Raw genomic sequence first — 23,572 nt, forward strand, 5'->3', positions numbered from 1 at the left:
TAAAATGACAATTGTACAGAATATTGTTTTGTTTTATACTTTAATAAAATAAAATAGGTTCAGTATAAAACTATTCGAGGCTTGTGCGGCTTGGTTTGCAGGGACGGGGGACCGAGCTTGCGGGGACAGGGTGGAGATGGGGACAAATTTTTCCCCCCCCCGCATATCATTCTCTACTTGGGATTGCACAGCCCACTTGTCTCAGTCTCCATCTGCTGGTCATGGTGAGCTATTACCCATCAGTGAACTGTGCCAGTCTGGAGAGACTATAAAAGAAAATTAGCAGGTAAGAACCTAATTTCTCCACGCATACACACATTAACTGGTTACCAGAGAAATGGGTGGGAGTAAACACACACCAATAACATTAGCTCATGGTCATTATTACAAAAAGGCCATTTTTTTTTTTACACCTGCCTTAGCGTATAGGAAAAAACCTGCACAAGGGTGTGCTAAGGTCACTTTTCTGGTAGTTTAGTAAAGGACCCCTTTGTTTCTCACAGTCTTTTGGATCAAGGCACATTTAGGGCAAAGAGAGTTATACTGTACGAGTCTTCGTGTAAACAGAATCATTACACTATAAGGAAACATAGAACATGACGGCAGAAAAGGGCCACGGCCCATCTAGTCTGCTCAAAGGTACATGCTTCTCCCCCAAATGGCCACAGATTGGCCCGCTCAGTAATTATAAGAGACATGTTTTCATGAAGTTATAAGCCAGTTGAGCTTTCAGGATATCTACATGCACATGAGATTTGTATACAAAGGAGGCAGCACTTGCAAATCCATCTCATACATACTCGTTGTGGATACCCTGAAAACCCAAGTGTCTATAGTCCAATGACTGGGTTGAAAACCACGTCTAGTCAGACATGAACACAGCATTAGAGAATGACACGGTGGCGGTTTACCCGCGGCCACCGCATTTTAGCCGCGGGTCACCCGCCGAAAACGGGGAAGAAAACTAGCAGTCGCTGCGGCGACGGGGACAAGGCCATTCACCGCCCGTGGGGCGGTGAATGGTCTTGTCCCCCGCAGTGAGGCATGAAGGATCGCGCGGTCCCCGCAGCTCACACCCGCCCGCCCAATCGATTCCAGTGTCCAGCCAGCTCTCTCCCCTCTCCTCACCCCAGTCCGCAGATCCTCCTCCTCGGCGACCCGCACGCTACCAGAGAGCCGCGCACACCCGCCGCTGCTCAGCCTCGATCTTCTGCTCTGACGCAACCGGAAACAGGAAGTTGCAGCAGAGCAGAAGATCGAACACTGAGCAGCCGCGCGTGTGCGGCTCCCTGGGAAAGCGCGCAGGTTGCCGAAAAAGAAAACCCACAAACCAAGGTGAGGAGAAGGGAGAGAGCCGGCCAAACACCAGGATCGACCGGGCAGGCAGGTAGTGGCCGCGGGGACCGTGCGATCGCTAGTGTTCCCGGCTCAAATTGGAAGGAGGGAGTGAAAGGAAAAAGGCTTATATGGATGCAGCGGGGACGGTGACGGGGCGCTGAATGGGATGGCAGTGGCGGTGACGGGGCGGTGAAAGGGATGGCGGTGACGGTGACGGGGCGGTGAAGGGATCGGCGGTGACGGGGCGGTGCAGAGGATGGTGGGCCGGTGATGGGGACAGATTTTTTCCCCGTGTCATTCTCTACACAGCATCCTTCTCCTTCCCCAACCAACTGGCATCCAGGGCACAAACATAGGGGTATGCCTTGCATTTCACCGTCACTCGACAGTAATTGAGCAGGTTTTTAAAAAGCAGCGCGATTCTAAACCAGACACAGACAGTAAACATTTGTTTGCACGCCTGCAGCTTAGCAGGAAGATAAATTAGTTACACAAAGAGGACACCAGCTCCCATCAGAAATATGTTTAGCACCTGGAATCTGTAGCAACAGTTTTAATTAAACACTCAAAAAAATAGAAGGTTAAAATTAAAAAATAATCTTCAAAACACAGCAGGTTGAATGTTCTTCTCTTCCACCCCTGAATTACAATTCCTAACCGGAATGTGCAGTCACAGAGAGAAGAGACTGAGCAAATTTACTACAATGTCAAATTCTTACACAGTTAAAAATCTTGTGACCACCCTCGGGCCAACACCACAGTTGAAATCTGTATAAGTGACACTGGATCACTGCATCTTAAGGGGATCTTATAAAGACCCATGCTCGGTGATGCTTTTTAGAAGAAACCCAAAAAGGGTTAAAAAAAAAAATAAATCACAAGCCAAAATAAAAAGAAAACAAATTAGAGCCACCAGGCTGGCCCCTATAAAAGGACTTCTTTACACAAGGAAAAAAAAAGTCTTCCTTAAAAACAAGTGATTTTTCTCATTCCCTACTGCGGCTGCTGAGGAGTTCCTGCGTGCATTGTCTGTCTTGCTCATGGTCACTAGCCCCCTTTCTCACAGACAGCTTGTCTACACCAGGGGGGGCACTGTAGCATTATCACCTCCACCCTCCCAAAAGTGCTCCAGTTGCCAAGGTCCTGCGGGCGAGTTCAGGCCGCTGCAGTGCCCTGGACCTGATTTCTTTTCTTTATTGTCCTGCTTCTGAGTTCATTGATGGTTGCAAGATTTCTGCTTTCTTTGCCTCGCCCTGCCTCAAAAGTCCAGGCAGGTCTTTTGGGAAAAGGCAGACAGGAGGTCAGGCAGGGTTACACCCTGAAGAAAGGAGGGGGGGGGCCACTGTCACCATAGCCGATGTTGGTGCAGATTTCGGCTTAGCACAGATCTCATATCTGCAGTAAACCTGGAAAACAAATACATAATTTAATAAAATCATGCGTTTTGACCGATACTGACTGTAACCTCAGACAACAAATCGGTGTATCTGAATTTTAATTTTGTCAGCAGAAGAATGCAAACTGTAAGATCCACCTATCTTTCCCTCAACCCTGCTAGGATTTTGAATAGAGCAATGTTACTTACCGTAACAGTTGTTATCCAGGGACAGCAGGCAGCTATTCTCACTAAGGATTTGATAAAAGGGACCAAGAAACAGTATTACTAACATTTTCAAATGTGACACGGACTAGAGGTCATAGCCTGAAACTGAGTGGCAGTAGGTTCAGGACAAATGTCGGGAAGTTCTGTTTCGCGCAACGCGTGGTGGGTGCTTGGAATGCACTCCCCGGGGAGGTTGTGGAGGAGACTACTGTACTGGGATTCAAGCGCAAGTTGGATGCACACCTTCTTGCATATCATATTGAGGGATACGGTAATTTTGGGTCTCCAAAAAGGAGTACTTAAATGGGCCGCCGTGGGTGCGGATCGCTGGACTAGATGGACCTCGGTCTGATCCGGCGAAGGCGTTTCTTATGTTCTTAGTGGGTGATGTCATCCGTCAGAGCCCCGATGCGGACGTCTCACAAGCATACTTGCTTGAAGAAACTTCAGAAGTTTCGAGATGCCCGCACCGCGCATGCGCCAGTGCCTTCCCGCCCGATGCACCGGGCGTGTCTCCTCAGTTCAGATAGCTAGCAGAGAAGCCAACCCAGGGGAGGTGGGTGGGACGTGAGAATAGCTGCCTGCTGTCCCTGGATAATAACTGTTACGGTAAGTAACATTGCTTTATCCCAGGACAAGCAGGCAGGTATTCTCACTAGTGGGTGACCTCCAAGTTAACCCCAATGGGATGGTGGGAAAGTTGGCAACTTAAGAGAATAATTTTTTTTTTTTTTTTTTTTTTGAAAAACAAGAAAACGACAGAATAGAACACACGATAAGAGAAATAAACTCAAAACCGCGAGCACTAGAAGGCAAGAACAAGGGTTCACTCAGCGCAGAGAGTTGAAGCAAAACTTCTCAGCTCCGCGGAAAGAAAAGAACTGGGGAGACACGCCCGGTGCATCAGGCGGGAAGGCGCTTGCGCATGCGCGGTGCGGGCATCTCGAAACTTCTGAAGTTTCTTCAAGCAAGTATGCTTGTGAGACGTCCGCATCGGGGCTCTGTCGGATGACATCACCCACTAGTGAGAATACCTGCCTGCTTGTCCTGGGATAATATAGGATATGCTCTCTGTGTCTGTCTTTATCGGTTATTGCTCCCTTTTCTAACAGAACACAGGAATTTGCTTTGTGCAGCTGAAAAAAGGAATAGCAAACTGAGAAGTACATTGCTGCCTATCCTCCTCCTCTCACCAACACTGCTAGACACTTCCCCTTCATACCTCAGGGCGTCCAACATTGGTAACAGGTTCAGGAGGGCAGTGTCGCTCGGGTCACTGAACCAAGATTTTATTGGTATGGCATTATCTAGAAGGAAAGCAGAGACTAGGGTCAACGCAAGAGTTTACTGTCAAGACACATAGTGAAAGCTTACGGGCAGAAAGCTTTCTCCCGTTAACAGATTTATTTCCATTCTACCACTGTTATTTAAAGGTGCAAATGCTTCAGAGTGGGGCACTGCGGCTCAAAGTGTGGAATGAGGAACCCTCTCACCTGGATGACTCCTGTAGGCCCCAGGAGAATTGTCCAAAATGACAATACTGGAGAGGTCACCATGGACGACCGAGAGATCTTTGATGTAACTGCCCAGCTCCAAAGTGCAATGCTGGAAAAAGAATGGGGGATGGGGGTGTTAAGGTAAGAAATGGTGTTGTCATATGAAAACCTGAATATCAGCCATCTCGATTAGTGGGTCCACAGATGTGGCATTCTTTGCCAGGGGGTTTTAAGGCTATGTAGTTATAGGATGAGTTTTAAGAAATTGTCAAGAGACTCATCTTTTTGTTAAAGCTTTCTGCTAGCTATAATAGGGGTCTAAGTAGCTATTTAATGAAGCTATGTAGATACTCGCTTTAATAAGTACTGAATTTACAAGTGGTTCACAGGTTTCAGCTTATTTGTATGTGTATAGCTGTATCCGTGATTTTAATATGTACCGTATTTCCCCATGACTAGGCCGCTCCTTTGCATTGGCCGAAGGAAATGCCTAGTCTTGGGAGCACTGAGCACTTTGGAATTTGCAGCTGAGCCCAGGATGATATGACGATTTCAGAAGACAAGAACTCCAGACAGGGACTTCAGAAGATAAGTACTCCCTTATTGTGATGGACTGTTAGATGTTTGATTATTTTAAATAAGGAGTATTGCTGGAGATTTTCAGGCATCCTGTGCTTATGTATTTATGAATGTGTACGGTATATTGACTGTGATGATTTTAATAATATTTAAATTAAAGCAATGTTTGAAGTATAGTAATTCTTTTTTGTAGAAAGTTTAGAAATACGGTATGTGCCATATGTAATCCGCTTAGGCTTAAAACAGAATACAAAAATTTAAATAAATAAAAATAAAACCGGAGACAGTGGGACACAAAAGCAGTCGGTGACAGGACAGACGTGACATGAGTACAATGATGTTTTACACCTACAGTCCATCAAAGCACCAATGACGTCCCTGCTGCAGTAGCAAGGTTCAAAGAAGAGTGACCAGGATGAGAAAAGGGATGGACCTCCTCTCATGTGAAGAAAGACTAAAGAGGTTAAGGCTCTTCAGCTTGGAAAAGAGACGGCCGAGGGGAGATACGATTGAAGTCTAGAAAATCCTGAGTGGTGTAGAATTGGTAAAAGTGAAATTAATTTTTACTCTTCCAAAAAGTACAAAGATTAGGGGACACAAGTGACTTGGAAATACTTTTAAAACCAATAGGATAAATATGTTTTCACTCAGAGATTAGTTAAGCTCTGGGAACGTGTTGCCAGAGGATATACATAGCTGGGTTTAAAAAGGGTGTAGTCTGCTATTGAGACAGGCACAGGGGAAGCCATTGCTTGCCCTGGATCAGCAGCGTGGAATGTTGCTAATATTTGGGGTTTTGCCAGGTACTTGTGACCTGAACTGGCCACCGTGAAGATGAGATACTTTGCTAGATGAACCACTGGTCTGACCCAGTAAGGCTATTCTATGTTCCTCCGCAGTATCTTCTCCCTCCTAGACCACCAACTCACCTGCCTGTAATATCTCCTCGATAACATGCCTCTGTTGTTGTCGAGTTTATCAGCCACAGCTGAACCGTAGATTTCCATGCTGGCTGTGAACACCACAAGCTCGTACCAGTGGCTGACCTGCAGAAGCGAAAAAGCGGGGCATGGATGCCGATCAGCAAAGCTAGACATAGCAATGGACTGACCTTAATAACTGTCAGGTGATACATAGAATCAGAAGGCAATCAAATCCTCACTGTCTCCTAATACCCGCTAGTTGAGTTCGTGAGAGTCATTTTAACATTCTTTATCCTCTGCTGAAACCTGGGCTGCCATTATAAACCCTCAAAATATCTTATCCAGGGTTGCTAGGTGTCAGGTCAAAAGCGCGCCGGGACAAAGGCGCGCGCCGCAGAAAATGACTGTTTTTACGGCTCCGACGGGGGGGGGGGGCGTGGAGGGGGAACCCCCCCCCCACTTTACTTAATAGAGATCGCGCTGTGTTGTGCGGGGTTGTAACCCCCCACATTTTACGGAAAACTTCACTTTTTCCCTGTTTTTAGGGAAAAAGTGAAGTTTACAGTAAAATGTGGAGGGTTACAACCCCCCAAACCCCCCCACAACGCCGGCACGATCTCTATTAAGTAAATTGGGGGGGGGGGGGGGGGCTCCCCAACAAAAACCCCCGTCGGAGCCCCTAAAAACTGTAATTTTCTTCGGCGCGCGCCTTTGTCTTTCGCGGGGTTGTCTATGAACCGGGTTGCTACATAGGAGACAGTCACTTACCACTTCCAGAAAGAAGTCCACGTGTGGCCTCTTATGTACAAAGAAACGGACAGGATGCTTGTCTATGACAACCTGCAAAGAGAAGTCATTATTGAAAAAAAGAGAAGAACCAGGCAGGGCAAGAAGCACTCGCTGTTTTCTTTGCTGGAATAGATTGGGGGCATTAATCAAAGGACAATGGTCACCCAGCCCACTAACCTACTCCAGCCTGGAAGAAAGAGAAGTTAAGAAAAATATAGAGATGCCAAGTTACCTAGTCCCAGGCCAGAGATTTGGGGGGGGGGGGGAACAGCCCTGGATTTCTGACCATCTCATCCTGACGCATTATGCGACCTGCAGCGCTGAGTTCAATGGACAGGATCAGGCACTAAACACCCCAAAGCAGTGTGGGATTTGAAGTTCAAAACCAGGACTGGTCCAAAATCTCCAGCCTAGAACTGAGTAACTTGGCATTTGAAAGTACTTGATAGTTCTAATAGTATACACAGCACATAGAAACCCAACAGGTCGTGCATGTGCAAGACCGGAGGGTTAGGACTACGATGGGAAGATAGGACTTCAATGAGAAACCAAGGTGGCAAGGGAGCCCCTTCTGGTGATGCAGACAGGTCGTGACCTGTTTGGGCCGCCGCGGGAGCGGACTGCCGGGCAGGATGGACCTATGGTCTGACCAGGCGGAGGCACTGCTTATGTTCTTATGTTCACTGTACATTGGTAATCAGGTATAATAAGTCTGTCCATGGGAATTTACAATCTAAGTAGGTACATGAAGCAACAAGAGACAGCGATTTGCCCAAGGTCATGAGGAGTGTCTGCAGAAATGTGGGATCTCTGGTTCTTAGCACACTGCTTTTACCAGAGATTCTCAATCCAGTCCTTAGTGAACCAATACCCAGTCTGGTTTTCAAGATCTCCACAATGACTAGGCATGAGATATTTAAATGCACTCCTCCACCGTATCCATATCTCATGCGTAGTCATTGTGGAGATCTTGAAAACCAGACTGAGTTGAAAAATCCTGCAAAACCACTGAGCCACTTCTCAGGGAATGAAGACCAAAAGAGGGCCACCCGCAAAAGGCTGTATCTGAAGCACAGATCCTAAATCCCAGGGACACTTTCCTCATATACAAGATCCAGACTGGGGAGGGAGGGAGGCAGAGGCAGGGGAACCATCACCATTCTGACCTTTAAAATAAAGTCTGGCGGCGTGCCAGGCCGAACTGTGGGCCGCAATACACCATCATGGTGGGAGTGTATTAACGTTTCATCCAGATCCAGCACCAAGATCTTCCGCTTCACCTGAGCTGTGGAAGAGAATGGATATTACACTGTTAGCAGCGATGTTTATACATTTAGAGCGGCTTAATAAAAAAAAGTCAGTACATTTTGGGCCTAGAACGCTAGTCACCCAAAGTCCATTCTCGTAAAATACGTCCAAAATATATATTTTTTTGAGAATCACCTACTTTATGTCCAGCCGTTTAATCAGCCAAACCGCTCAAGTCATCCATCTTTATACCGCATTCTCATCCCAAAATTTGTCCACGTCAAAAACGCCTAGAATAAGACCTTTTGGACGTGGGAGGGGGTCAGCAAAGCAATGGCCTGGCCACCCAGACATGGCAACAGAGTAGTGGGGCACCTTACAGGGCATGGCTGTGAACTTCACAAAAAGGGTGCCACATTAACATCTCACCACAACTCCCTTATAGGTCATGGTGAGCCTCACAAAACACCCCCAAAACCTACTATACCCACCCATATACCACCCCTATAGCCCTTATGGCTGCAAGTGGCATCTATTTAGCAGTACAGTAGGGTTTGGGGGGGATTGGTGGGTGCCCATGTTTCACTATGAATGCAGTGGTTTATGGGCCTGGGTCTTCCTCACCCCACAGACTACATAAGACACCTCTGTGCAGCTCTACTAGGCTTTCCTACGCCAGGTGCTAATGTTCTGGAGGTAGGTTTGTATTTTTTATTCTGATTTTTAGGGGGGGTTAGTGATCACTGGGGGAGTGTGTGTGGGGGGGGTCTGTACTTTGTTCTTGCAGTGGTTACACTTCCCCCTCCCCATTCGCAGTTTCGGCAATCGCGATTTCACATATTCGCGATTTTGGGGGGGGGAGGGGGGAATAAAAGGAAAAAAAACCCCCATAGTTTAGCCTTCCCCCCAGCATCCCGGCTTTACCTGGTGGTCTAGCGGGCTTTCGGGGCAGGAGCGATCTTCCTACACTCCTACCCCGTGTAGATCGCCAATAGGAAATGGCTGTGGGGAGTTTCCATCGTAGTCTCGAGAGACTACGGGAACTCACGGCAGCCATTTCCTATCGACGATCTGCACGGGGCAGGAGCGTAGAAAGATCGCTCCTGCCCCAAAAGCCCACTAGACCACCAGGTAAGGCCGGGATGGGTCAGAGCCGGACCAGAAGATATTCGCAGTATTTCACCATTCGCGGTCCAGCTCTGCCCCTATCCCCCGCGAATCCGGAGGGAGAAGTGTATTTGGTCCCTTGGGATATCTTCTGGGCACTTATACCTGTTTTTAGATTGCCTAAGTCACAACCTATAAGTTCCGTTTAGGCAGTCTCGTTAAACTTTCGATTATCGCTGCAGGACGACTAAGTCTAAGTCGGCCTACCTCCCGCCCTAACCGCTCCTAAAAAAAACGCCCCTTTTCACTCCGGGCGTACAGTGGCAGTGAAAAGGCCTAAGCTGCTTTTAGATATCCATTTCGATTATCGGCACCTGGACGACCTGTCTTTTTGATCCTCTAAGTGTCGATTTAGGTGGGTTTTTAAGACGTATTTCCGTTTCGTCTATGAACCTCATAGTGTCTTACTGAGGACTGTCATCAAGTAAAAGGTGGAAGGGGCCCTCCGATGACAAACCGGGCTTTAACTCATCACACACATCCAGACCTAGCCCTCTTGCTCAGTCATCCAGGCGGATGTAGTTCAGTATACCACACATTCTGCCAATGCACCTCAGTCTGGCTCTGCAGCCACCTCTGCTATTTCAATCTTGAACAGGGCTGTGGAGTTGGCATATAAAACCTTCAATTCCGATTCCTTTATTTATGGTATCTCCACTCCGATGCCTTAATTTATATATTTACACTTCTCCCTCCGTGTTCGCGGTTTCAGCATTCGCGGTTTCGATTATTCATGGTTTTTAGCTTGCTGCTTCTCCGCCCCCCCTCCAATTACATCAGCTTGCATAGAGAAATCGCCGATTCCAAGCGTTTACAGAGAAAAAAATGCCGATTCCCAGCACTTTCTTCACCGTGTTTTGCCTCTCCTTCAGGAACAGGCCAGGTCTCCCACCATGTTATTCGCGGTTTCACCATATTCACGATGGTTTTTAACAGAAAACAGCGAAGAACATATGAAAATGTTATTTGCGGTTTTTCTGTATTTGCGGTTCTGTTAATCCCCTATCACAGCGAATACGGAGGGAGAAGTGTACCGTATTTTCACGCATATAACGCGCGCGTTATACACAATTTTTACAAACCGTGCACGTTATACTTGCGAGCGTGTTTTACAACTTTTTTTTTTTCAATCCGATCCGGCATCCCCCCCCGCTCGCGTCACCCCCCCCTCCCCCGCGATCCTACATCCCCCCCAGCACCGCAAAACATCTCTTACCCGATTGGGCACCGGCACCAGCACCAATGCACAGGATGTGCCAGTGCCAGTGCCTGAAGATCCTCCCTCGTTGGGTTGGGTTGGGCGGTGCAGTGCGAGAGAGATCCTCCTTCTTCCTGCGCCGGGCATTTGCGCATGCTCAAAGCCTTCTGGTCTCGCTCAAAGCCTAGTCCAGCCCGGCGCAGGAAGAAGGAGGATCTCTCTCGCACCGCACCGCCCAGCCCAGCCCAACCCAACGAGGGAGGATCTTTGGGCACTGGCACTGGCACATCCTATGCATTGGTGCTGGTGCCGGATCGGGTAAGAGATGTTTTGCGGTGCTGGGGGGGATGTAGGATCGCGGGGGAGGGGGGTGACGCGAGCGGGGGGGGGGAGGATACTGGTTCGGAGTAGGCAGGACAAGGTTTTAGCATGCGTGGTATACGCGTGTGCGCGCTATATTTAATTTTTTTTTATATAAATTTGTGTTCCCCGCGCGCTATACCCGTGTGCGCGTTTTACACGGGTGCGCGGTATATGGGTGAAAATACGGGATATAGGCATTGCACTACATGCAAGGTGTGGCTTCTTAGATTTTTGGTTTAATTTATGTTTTATCATTTCTCATTAGCTATTAAGAATTTGGTATTTGTGTTCCACGTGTGTGACCGAGGTATTCTGTTAGCATGAATTTTCTATGCAGCATTTTGTAGTACTTTGGCTTCTTCGGCTGTCTCGATAATGGAGGGGATATTTATGAGGGGGGGAGGGGAGACAGGGGTTTTGTTCATCCTTGTTCTGTATTTGTGATTTATAAAATGACAGTTCTTTTTATACTTTAATAAAATCATTTCAATATAAAATCATAACTCTTCGAGGCTTGTGCGAATGGGATCGGACCGAGTTCACGGGGCCAGGACAGGGACAAACTTTGTCCCCATGTCGTTCTCCAAGTGCCACTTTCACTAATACAACTATCATAAAATATATTGCATTTTGTAATCATCAAAGAACTTGATGTCAAAATATATTCTAAAAGTAAAACATATCCTGAAAAAAAAAGAATCAAATTATCTGCAAAATGAGAAATTTACGCTGGCTTTTATAAATTTGCGGTAGAGGTTTCTACCGTGGACCGGCGTGGTAAATGCTCCAACGTTCATAAGAATTCTATGAGCATTGCCGGCCCACAGTGGAAACCTCTACCGTATGAACAAATGGAAAATATAGCTCGATCAAAAAATCTCCGCTTTGTTCATTTTCCTAAGACCCATTTGATGGCAGCTGAACTTTTGCTTAGAAAATACTTTAAAGAGGTATTAGGATTAACAAATGTGGAGTCTTTACAAATACAGTGGTACCTCGGTTTACGAGTGTACCGGTTTGCGAGTGTTTTGCAAGACAAGCAAAACATTTGCAAAATCGGTGCCTCGGAAACCGAGCATGGCTCGATTTACGAGCACCCCCCCCCCCGCAATCCGGCACCCCTCCTGCGATCCGGCACCCCCCCTGCCTCGAACCGACACCCCCGACACGATTGTGCACCCCCCCCCCGACACGATCCGACATCCCCCCCCCCGACACAATTGGGCACCCCCTCAATTGGGCTTCTTACCCTCATCTGGGCACTCTTAAAGATCGGCCTACTCGTCTGCTGGGCCTTGAGCATCTGAGCATGCTCAAGGCCTGCGAGTTCACGCTCACGTTCAGAACGTGAACTCGCAGGCCTTGAGCATGCTCAGATGCTCAAGGCCCAGCAGACGAGTAGGCCGATCTTCAAGAGTGCCCAGATGAGGGTAAGAAACCCAATTGAGGGGGTGCCCAATTGTGTCAGGGGGGATGTCGGATCGTGTCGGAGGGGTGCCCAATCATGTCGGGGGGGGGGGTCGGATCGTGGGGGGGGGGTGCCAGTTCGAGGCAGGGGGGGTGCAGGATCGCAGGGGGGGCCTTCGAGGGGAGCAATGCCGGTTCTCGGGGGGGGGGGGGGGGAAGGGAAACGCATCAAAGCGAGTTTCCATTATTTCCTATGGGGAAACTTGCTTTGATATATGAGCATTTTGGATTACGAGCATGCTCCTGGAACGGATTATGCTCATAATCCAAGGTACCACTGTATTGAAGGTAACATCTGATCAAGGGCTCGATTTAACAAATTTCTTGGAGGATTAACTAGGTCTACTCTCGACCACTTCTGTAAGTGAACTGGATAAAAACTTGATAATGAGATTATATTTTAAGAATGGAACTATGAAATTTTGTGGTGATCTCGTATCAATCTTTCCTGATGTTGCTAGAGCAACACAGTATCGAAGAAAATAATTTCTTAACTTAAAATCTCAGGTATTAGCTTTGAAGGCTGTATTTTTTCTTAAACTTTCCTTGCCAAGTGCATTATTCAATTGCGACAAAAAGAATTTATATTTTGGGATCCTCTGTACCTGCAACAATTTTTAAGTAAACGGAACAAAGGAAGGATAAGGAGGTTGAAAAATGAATGCTGATCTTTATTAGGAGTTAAACGGCCTCTTTTACAAAGCCGCAAAGTACTTTAAATCTTCGGGACCGCTAGCGTGCCTTTGTAAAAGAGGCCGAAAGTGAAATACAGCACATAAGATGGCTTAGCTCAGGTTTATGCTGAGTTAAATATTTCCTTTGAATATTATGTAAAATGTTTAGTAACTCCTCCACTATTGTGGGCTAGAAAGATTATACAGTGGTACCTTGGATTACGAGCATAATCCGTTCCAGGAGCATGCTCGTAATCCAAAATGCTCGTATATCAAAGCAAGTTTCCCCATAGGAAGTAAGGGAAACTTGCTTTGATATGTTCCCACCCCAAACCTTCCCCCCCCCCCCCCCCACGAGAACCGACATTGCTCCCCCCGAAGGCCCCCCCCACGAACGGGCACCCTCCCCCTCGCGATCCGGCACCCCTCCCGCCGCCATCATGCACCCCCCCGCCGCCATCGGGCACCCCCCGCCGCCACCTGAGATCCTCCAACCCACCCGAACCCTTTTCTTACTTCCAGTGTAGCCTCCGCATCGGCATCGCCGGCATCAGCATGTTCTGTGCCCGAAAATCTGCTTGCATGCTCAAGGCCCGGCACAGGAAGCAGATTTTCGGGCACAGAACATGCTGGTGGCGATGCGGAGGCTACACTGGAAGTAAGAAGAGGGTTCGGGTGGGTTGGGGGATCTCAGGTGGCGGCGGGGGGGTGCCCGATGGCGGCGGGGGGGTGCCGGATCGCGGGGGGGGGAAGGTGCCGGTTCGCGGGGGGGGGGGGGGGGCGCACGTACAGCGAGGCAAGCTCGGTTTACGAGGCACCAAATTTGTGAATGTTTTGCTCGTCTTGCAAAACACTCGCAAACCGGTGCACTCGTAAACCGAGGTACCACTGTATTGCGAGAAAAGGGTTTGTTTATTTGTTACCTTTATTCTTTACTGGTCTGTTTGAGCTGTATTATGAAAAATTATAATACATATAAAAAAAGGAAATCTCTGCTGCAACTTTATAAAAGCCAGCTTTAAGCATTATAATATTTGCATGACATACAATGTAACCCTATCAGGAGACGGAGTCGGCACATTTTCACCGACTCCGACTCCAGTAACCCCAAAATTGCTTCTGACTCCACAGCCTTGGTCTTGAAATCCCTAACAGACCTCTGCCAGTGCACCCCAGTCTTGTCTTGCAGTATCCCCTGCCGTTCCAGTAACGAGCGAAGAGGAATTCAGGAACACAGCTAGGCTCAAAACCCACTTAATTCTCAGCTCATTTGTTTGCATGGGAGTTTGTGCAGTATAAACTCACAGACAATATGGGGTTAAAAGTAGGCTCCTGAAAAAAAAAAAAAAAATCAGCAGTTTCACACCCCTAGCAAGCCTTTGACTCCTTCCTATCCATTCCTCCTGGTCTCTTGCAAGAGCTCCCCATTCAGCTCGGACAGCGGAGGCACAACACCCTCTAGAGGTTTAAAAGAGAATGCAGCTTCCTTTTTGCTATGCTCTGGACATCCACAAGGTGTCATTTTAAGAGCATACTCCATACCGTCCCTGTCCAAGACCACTGCACAAGCAGAACACGTAGGTCAAGGTGTGACTGGAAGCCTAGCAAGCCGAGTGAACCTCCCCCAAACCACTGAGGCACAATCCCTCTCCCTCACCCTTTACTCACCAAGTCTGTTCTTGGACACGGGAGAGAGCGGGAGGATGTCATAACGCACTGTCTGATATTGGATAACCTGTCACAAAGCAAGAGAAAGCAAAAGTGTCAAGAGTGTTGACGGAGTGTCACGTGCTTTAACCCCTGGCGCATGGACCCAGCACAAAGACAGCAGCTGCTAAGGGACAGAGGGGGGAGAAGAGAGAGCATCCCAACTCCATAAAGTGCACCACAAGGTCACCTAGGCAGGAAAGCAAAAACCTGGTGCTAGAATGGTACCCATGCGGCAGGGGAGGGGGAGAGGATGGGGGCAGGGGGGGAAAACCCCAATAAAGGGAGCAGAAGTTTGACTGAATCCAGAGACCAGAGAAGGGAATGGGAGGGAGAATAAAAACGCTTAATCCTGAACAAGTCCTTAAATCTTAGGCAAACAGGGCCAGGGATGAGTGCTGACTCCGTGAGGGCTCGTGTACGGTATCGGACTTGGAACTTGCTTTGTGGAGGTCCTCCCTTTCCTGTCCAAAGATGTACTTATGCTGTCTCTCCTGTTTGAAGGGCTAGCATATCAGTCAAATAATGCAGGCTAGGGATAAGAAGAGGGAAGGAGCCTCTTCAAATTCCTACCATGAGACACTGCCTGGGCCTTGCACTGTGCCCCAGCTGGATAAGCATGAGCCTCACTTGGCGGAAAGAGCCAGTGGGCAGTGCAGGCAACAGAACTGAAGACTCCTGGCCCCCCCCCCGTCTATAGGCTCACATGGGGTTTATTTTAACCATGCACCTGTTGTCTCTTATAAAAGTGCCCGTGACACCCATTTATACGATCCCTCTGCAAGAGAGCACCCTCGCTTCCATGTCATATGACCAAAGAGAACTATCTACCTTAAGAAATCTCCTTCCCTCCACTCCAGAGTCAACTTGCAGGGCACCTTCCCCTTGCTAACAGCCAGGTTTGTTCCTGCCTGCCCCCCTCCCCCAAATTCCCTTTAATCAGGGAAAAATCCTCATGCTTGCTTAACCTAAATATCAGAATGAACAGCACTTGTTTGGGAGGGAGGAGGAAGGGGTTCGAACAGTTAGCAGAGCTGTACAGTGGCCAATGCAAAAAAGCTTTAACTCTTTTGGGGGGAAAACCCCCCCCCAAAAAACCCAAACGTGCTTTAAATATTCAGGTCCATCCCAAAACTAGATTGTCTGCAGGTTCTGATGCATTTTATATATATAATAGCCTACACCAGTGGCCTCAAACTCACGGCCCGGGGGCCACATGCGGCCCGCCAGGTCCTATTTTGAGACCCTCGGTATGCTTATCATAATCACAAAAGTAAAAATAAAACAGTTGCTCGATCACATGTCTCTTTAGCTATAAATGACAATATTATTATTAAGACTTAGCCAAAAGGAAAGATTTATAAACTATAAAGAGTTTTTACCACATGCAAATTTGTCATTTCTTTAATAAGACATTAACTATTTTTTCTGAGGCCCTCCAAGTACCTCCAAATCCCAAAATGTGACCCTACAAAGGGATGGAGTTGGAGACCACTGGCTTAACTGTATCCATGACATCCTGTTTGCCTTTGGGAAGCAGAGCTGAGATTGTGATGTCATAATGCCTCATTCCACCAATAAGAGCCAACCTCATCAGTGATGTCACAATGGCCCTCCAACCCAGCCAATAGATTAGCTGTTCCCCTTAACTCAGTGGTCTCAAACACGTGGCCCACCAGATACTATTTTGAGGCCCTCGATATGTTTATCATAATCACAAAAGTAAAATAAAACCGTTTCTTGATCGTATGTCTCTTTAGCTATAAATGACAATATTATTATTAAGGCTTAGCCAAAAGGAAAGATTTATAAACTAGAAAGAGTTTGACCTCATGCAAATTTGTCATTTCTTTAATAAGACATTAACTATTTTTTTCTGAGGCCCTCCAAGTACCGACAAATCCCAAAACCATGCTGCAAACTAAGTTTCCGATCACATACAGATCCTTTCAATTGCAACATCCGACAACACTGGCTGGAGCTGAAGGAACCACCGATCTCAGCAAACGCACATACACCCTCATCGCCCAACACGTTCATAAGAAACGTCGAGGCTCTGCAGAGGATCCAGAGTGGGTGCCAGAGCTCTGCATGCCAAAAGCCAAAGAAGATTTTGCTGGGCTATGCTTGGTACAAAGCGGGAAATACTTCTCTCTTCTTCCCTCTGGAAGCTTCCACTCGAAACTGTCCCAAATCTAACAAGGGTTAGCGGCCATGCATTTGATATGCTGCCTTTCCACGGCACAACCAAACATACGTTTCGTTTTTAAAAGCACTAGCTCCTGACTGAGCAAAAATAAAGTATGAAATCTGGGAGGAGGGAGGGTTAAAGTTCTTAAAAATGCCGTTTCTCCTATAATTGCAATAAACTTGAGAATTTATTCACTACCCAGAGCACTAAGGCCTGACTCCAGATCTTGGCTGGAAGTAGTACCATCCTTTCGTTTTAGACTGGAGGAATATCAGAAATTGATTTTTAAGGTAATGGGGCCAACATACTTCAAGCAGGAGAAACAAACAAAACTGGGTACAAGAAGCAGGCAAAAATGTATTGTACCAAAATTAAAATGCAAATAAGTAAAATAAAACCCTTTTACCAATCAAGGGACCCGACACGGTCCGTGTTTCGGACAAACCTTCGTCAGGGGTCCTCATAAATACAAATACGAAGGTTTGTCCAAAACACAGACCGTGTCGGGTCCCTTGATTGGTAAAAGGGTTTTATTTTACTTATTTGCATTTTAATTTTGGTACAATACATTTTTGCCTGCATCTTGTACACGGTCTGCAGTTTGGTTTGTTTCTCCTGCTTGGTTTTTTCTGCAGACAAAGTTGGACTTTTTCCTTTGTTTTGTTGCCAACATCCTTCAATACTTTGCCTTGCAATTGAGAGCAATACAGAATACGGATGCATTAAAAAAAAAAGCTGAAAATATCTTTGTTCAAACAGACATATGGTCGGCCCTAAGGAATAAGAGCTGCATGAAATTTATTTCACGGACTGAGCACATTGAGCTGAAGAAAAAAAGCGTATTGGGGTATTAAGGAGGATGTAGACACGGAATAAAATTTGAAGGGGACCAACTGTTCTGAAATGAATTGTTTGAAAAGGACGTGCTATGGTGGATTTTTATTCGTATGGAATAACTATGCATGCTTTTAATTAACTATAACCTGCCGCAAATGCTCAGATTGTGCAAGATATAAGCAGATATATTAATAAAGCAGTTTAAATATTACATTCAGATACTTCTTCTGTCTTTATAGGATCTCAAGCTAACCACTGTTTTGCACCTCTGAAGCAACTGTGCAAATTTCTACTGGGCTAAAGCACAGCAGGACCGTGTGCAGCCGGGAAGTACTTACACGGTATTATATTTTTCTGTAGTTTGAATGACAAATGTCCATAAAATTATTTTTTCATCTAACACCACTGCTTGGGCCCTTGTATCCAATTCATCACCTAAACAGACCGACCTTCGCTCACCACGCTTTTCCCCCTATAAACCCGAAGCAATCTCTCAGGCAACCCCTCTCACTTCCCTCCCCTTACTACCCCTCTTACTTCTCCTCCCCTTAGTACCCTTTTCTTCTGTAACATTCCCCCTCATGCATTTGTAATTCGCTGAATGTTCAGCCTTCTTTTGATGTGAACCGCCTAGAAGTCATCTGACTATGGCGGTATAGAAAAATAAAGTTATTATTATTATCCTGCCCCTGCAAAGAGCTTGGAGAAAGCCCAGAGATGAGAAAAATGAAAAGGCCTAGACAACCTGATAAGAGTAAGGCCAATAACGGAGCTTAGATAAGCTTCAAAGACGACTAGATCAGTGGTTCCCAACCCTGTAACTGGAGGACCACCAGCCAGTTGGGTTTTTGGGATAGCCCTAATGAATATGCATGAGAGAGATTTGCATATAATGGAAGTGATAGGAATGGCAATCTGCTCCATTAGGGCTGTCCTGAAAACCTGACTGGCTGGTGGTCCTCCAGGACAGGGTTGCGAACCATTGGACTAGATAATAGGCTTCAAATATCAAAAGAGAAAGACCAAGTCAAAAGCTTAAAATACAGCAGGAAAGAAAGAGGTGAGACGTTAGGAAAAGTCTGAGCACAGGAATGAATTCTTCCGGGAGAAGTGAAAGCAAGCTGGACACATATCAGTCTGGTTTAAGGATGCATTGAGACAGGAAATGGACTAGATCTCAGGTGGGAAACATATGATCCAGTTGAGATTTCCACAATGAGAACACATGAGATTGATCTGCGTGTACTACCTTCCATTGTGTTCAAACAGATCTTATGCATATTCCTTGTGGGAATTTTGAAAACACCTGGACCAGCCTCTCCTTTCCACGATTTTTGGACACACATCCAGAAGTCTTTCTCCGTCCTGCAATTCAGCCCTTGATGAATGGCTTCCAGATGGAGCAAATTGCAACAATATCCCGCAAGGCCCAAGAAACCCACCCCCTGGCACCATTGGAAATAAAACCGCGCCTCTTCCTCCTTTTTTCAAGTTTCACGGATCCTCCAAGTTTAATGAAAATTCAAAAAAACATTCAACTTCTCACTTCGGTACCCCAGAGAAGAGGAATATAGAGACATAAGAACACTTAAGTTTTGAATTTCTAAATAGCTCTGCTATGCAGCACCGTAACAGTTAAATATTAAACAACAGAAAAAAAAAAAGGTATGTAGGAAACTGAACAGAAAACCACACAGCAGCCAGAAAAAACAGCTTATATTAAAAACGTCACTGAAGATTAGACCACAAATGCCGATTTGAACTCGGTGGCCTTGTACTTCAGTGAAGAAAGCAGAAGTTCTGGCTCTTATGAGCATCAAAAATCTTTCACCCACTGCAGTTCAATCACTGATTATTTTTTTCTCATGCTTCAAGAACACAGTACGTTTAACACAGGGGTCTCAAAGTCCCTCCTTGAGGGCCGCAATCCAGTCGGGTTTTCAGGATTTCCCCAATGAATATGCATGAGATCTATGTGCACACACTGCTTTCAATGCATATTCATTGGGGAAATCCTGAAAACCTGACTGGATTGCGGCCCTCAAGGAGGGACTTTGAGATCCCTGCACCAGAATGACACACTTATTGCACTAGAACAGGGGTAGGCAATTCCGGTCCTCGAGAGCCACATGCAGGCCAGGATTTCAGGATATCTGCAATAAATATACACTAGATCAGGGGTCTCAAAGTTCTTCCATGAGGGCCGCAATCCAGTTGGGATTTCAAGATTTCCCCAATGAATATGCATTGAAAGCAGTAGATGCAAATAGATCTCATGCATATTCATTGGGGAAATCCTGAAAACCCGACTGGATTCCGGACCTCGAGGACCAGAGTTGCCCATGTCTGACCTAAACCCTTGACCAGGGGTGTCCAATGTCGGTCCTCGAGGGCCGCAATCCAGTCGGGTTTCCAGGATTTCCCCAATGAATATGCATGAGATCTATGTGCACGCACTGCTTTCAATGCAGATTCATTGGGGAAATCCTGAAAACCCGACTGGATTGCGGCCCTCGAGGAGGGACTTTGAGATCCCTGGTTTAACATGATTTATAAATACAAAACACCCCCATTGGAACTGACCAGCTTTGTATAAACATTTAAAGAGGGAGAGGAAGGGATTGGGACTTGTATACCGCCTTTTTGTAGTTATACGACCACATTCAAAGCGGTTTACGTACAGGCCCTGCAAGCATTTTCCCCGTCTGGGGCAGTGGAGGATTAAGTGACTTGCCCAGGGTCACAGGATTTGAACCCACAACCTCAGGGTGCTGAGACCGTAGCTCTAACCACAGCTCCACATTCTCCCATGTGTAGTAAGTTCACGCTAGCGCTTATCGTATTTTAGTAAAAACGACCCCAGCTTTTTCTTGGTGTCTTAAATTCCCGTAAAGCATCTCAAGAACAAAAAGAAGGCAACCAGCATTCTTAGGGAATGACTGGCACAAAGCATATTGTAGCACTTTAAATCAATAAGCATTTTATCAAAAACTGCAAATATGGGGGGAGGCCTGTAATATCTTTATTTCAGCAATGGCCAATCCAGATTGCAGGCAACTGGCAGAATCCTAATTGGGCATAAGTACCATGCAACCTAATATCTCAAAGGTTTATGGACTCTTCCTCCAGGAACTTGTCCAATCCCTATTTAAACCTGCTGTGCTAATTGCCTCCGTGAATGTGTTACTTGCTGTAGAATGTTATTCTGGGCTACCAAACAGCTGCTGCTTTATGACCTGTTGGTCCTATGACTAGTACCTGTGGTGCAGTTTTTTTTCTTTTTGGTTATTCACGAGTCTCCAAACAAGCAGCCTCCCTCCCCCACCTCCACAGCTTACCTTTGAAGCCCTGGTGGTCTAGCGGTGAAGCAGGGCAGGAGAGATCTTTCTATGCTCCTGCCCGGTGAAGATCGGTGATTAAAAATGGTGGCCGCAAGTTCCCACATCGGTCTCATGAGACTGCTGTGGGAACTTGAGGCAGCCATTTTTGATTGTGGATCTGCACGGGGCAGAAGCGTAGGAAGATCGCTCCTGCCCCGCTTCACCGCTAGACCACCAGGGCTTTAAAAGTAAGCTGTGGAGGGAGGCAAGAGGGAATCAGGGTGATTTTTTAAATATTCGCAAGGGAGTGTGCAGATCTACATAAGACTTAGTAGCAAAGTAGGGTAGAATGCAAGTGTCAGGCCACAGAAGTAACAGCAGTGGAAAAGAGTGACTAATAAAATGAGAGGGCTCTGAGAATTCACCTTCCATGTTGTTAGTAGAGACAAAAGGGACAGTGGAGATATAGGTGCACAAGACGATAGGGGAAGAAGAAAATAGCAAGCATCTGTCTTCAACATTACTTTTATCACATCGTGATGAGGCAGTGGCCAGAGCCAAAGGAAGGCTAAGGTGACAAGAAGTAAGTATAATCCATAAAAAAAGAGAAAGTGATAATAAACATAGAAAAAGATGGCAGATGGCCTATGCAGTCTATCCACCCATATCATCTACTAACTCTTTCCCCCCCCCTAAGAGATCCCAAATACCTGTCCCATGCTTTCTTCAATTCAAATACAGTCTTTACCTCCGCCACCCTTTCCGTAAAGAAGTATTTCCTTAGATTCTACCCACGACACAAGTGAAATCTCACTTGGAGTAATGTACTCAAGTCTGGAAGAACAACGATGGTGATAACCAAACAGTTGTGGTGCCAGTGTTCTCTTCCTGGCTGTCACCGCTGTTTTGTTTTGTTCACCTGTAGAGCCACTTCCTCTTCCTTCATACATAAAAATCTTATGCATACCACAGAAGCCCAGTTAAAATCCAAATTCTACTCCTTGTGACCTTGGGCAAGTCATTTCAACCTCCACTGCCTCAGGTACAAATGAAGATTGTAAACCCCTCCACGGTCAAGGAAATATCTACTCTACCTGAATGTGATTTTTAAAAGCACATGAGCAAAAATCCAAATAAATAAAGGAGTAAATAATGCAGAACTTTTTCAATGTAAGAGAAACTTTAAACCAAGACAAAGTATCGGGTTTAAAGGGACAGGAAGTCACACTAAATTTAATAATTTTATTCTGTCTATTTCTTGAGTAATAAATATGTTGTACTTTCACTATTTGCATTTTGTAATTCGCTGACTGTCCAGCTCTCTTCAGTGCGATCCGCCTAGAAGTCGTCTGATTATGGTGGTATAGAAGAACAAAGTTATGTATTATTAAAAAGAATGGAGGATGCATGGAACAAAAGAAAAAAATAACAAAAATCAAGAAGGCCTGGGGTAAACAAAGAGAAGGGCAGAAAGTCCTAAGGCAGGGGTGTCAAAGTCCCTCCTCGAGGGCCGCAATCCAGTCGGTTTTCAGGATTTTCCCAATGAATATGCATGAGCTCTATTAGCATACAATGAAAGCAGTGCATGCAAATAGATCTCATTGCCCATTCATGGGGGAAATCCTGAAAACCCGACTGGATTGCGGCCCTCCAGGGAGGGACTTTGACACCCCTGATGTAGAGGGTTCCTTAGTACTGCTTAGAACAGGGGTGGGCAACTCTGGTCCTCGAGGGACGGAGCCCAGTCGGGTTTTCAGGATTTCCCCAATGAATATGCATGAGCTCTGTTAGCATACAATGAAAGCAGTGCATGCAAATAGATCTCATGCATATTCATGGAGGGAAACCCGAGGGGAATGCGGCCCTCGAGGAGGGAGTTCGACACCCCTGTCCTAAAGCAGTACAATATACAGCGGGGGGGGGGAGGGTAGGCAATTCCGGTCCTCGAGAGCCGGAGCCAGGCCAGGTTTTCAGGATCTCCACCATGAATATGCATGAGATGGATCTGCACGCGCCGCCTCCTGGAGACGCAATTCTATCTCGCGCGCATTCGTCGTGGCGATCCTGACCTGGCTCTCGAGGACCGGAATCGCGCCCCCCCCTCCCAAAAAAAAAATATATATTGTGTACCAAAAACTGGACATCTTAAGGCAAAAGAAAAATGTGCCCCAACCGTCCCCCTAACTTTTGTACCTGGGGTAACAGGGCAGCGAGCGAGGAGCCGCGGCGGGACTCGAACCCAAAGCCCAGTTGCAGCAACCCTGCCTGTGCAGGGGGGGGAGGGGGAGGAGGAGGAGGAGCGTGAGGCGCTCGATTATGACGTCACAAGCGCCACCAGGAAGCGCTTCCCCTTCTGTCACTCTCCTCCTCCCCTCCCCCTCCCCCTCCGCTCCCCGTTCAACCTCTCCCGAGCCCTCTCGTCCTCTATCCCGCCTGCTACTCACGGTGCGCATCTGCCTCCTCAGGATGTAGAGCAGGAAGCTCCAGAGCTTGGTCGCGAAGGCCACGAAGGTGCGGAGCCCCAGCAGGCACTGCGTTTTCATCATCCCCGCGAGACCGCCGCGCTCCGCCAGCGTGCAGCGCCCGGAGGCACGGGGTGTCCGGCGCCGCCTCCGTCTCCCCCTCGTCCTCACACAGCCAGCCCGGCCGCCATCGTTGTGCCTCGTCCCCCC

General features: G+C 46.9%; 1 protein-coding gene across 1 annotated transcript; it reads right to left on the bottom strand.

Annotated features, from left to right (window-relative positions):
• Nucleotides 1-1,858: 1,858 nt before the first annotated feature.
• On the bottom strand, nt 1,859-23,572 carry CTDNEP1 (CTD nuclear envelope phosphatase 1). Its single transcript, XM_033924103.1, has 8 exons — nt 23,345-23,572; nt 14,514-14,580; nt 7,895-8,013; nt 6,708-6,779; nt 5,946-6,062; nt 4,435-4,546; nt 4,164-4,248; nt 1,859-2,744 (listed from the first exon to the last, which is right to left on the bottom strand). Exons 1-8 carry the CDS (start codon nt 23,444-23,446, stop codon nt 2,684-2,686), a joined length of 735 nt encoding a protein of 244 aa, XP_033779994.1. The 5' UTR covers nt 23,447-23,572; the 3' UTR covers nt 1,859-2,683.

This window comes from Geotrypetes seraphini, chromosome 16 (assembly GCF_902459505.1).
Source record: "Geotrypetes seraphini chromosome 16, aGeoSer1.1, whole genome shotgun sequence".
Taxonomy (NCBI): domain Eukaryota; kingdom Metazoa; phylum Chordata; class Amphibia; order Gymnophiona; family Dermophiidae; genus Geotrypetes; species Geotrypetes seraphini.

Excerpts from the sequence above, each read along its gene's own strand:
- CTDNEP1 (XM_033924103.1), bottom strand. The coding sequence starts at position 23,446 with ATGATGAAAACGCAGTGCCTGCTGGGGCTCCGCACCTTCGTGGCCTTC. Across the intron at positions 6,780-7,894 it reads CGCCAGACTTTATTTTAAAG|GTTGTCATAGACAAGCATCC; the intron begins GTCAGAATGGTG and ends TTCTCTTTGCAG. Across the intron at positions 4,249-4,434 it reads GGCCTACAGGAGTCATCCAG|ATAATGCCATACCAATAAAA; the intron begins GTGAGAGGGTTC and ends CTTTCCTTCTAG.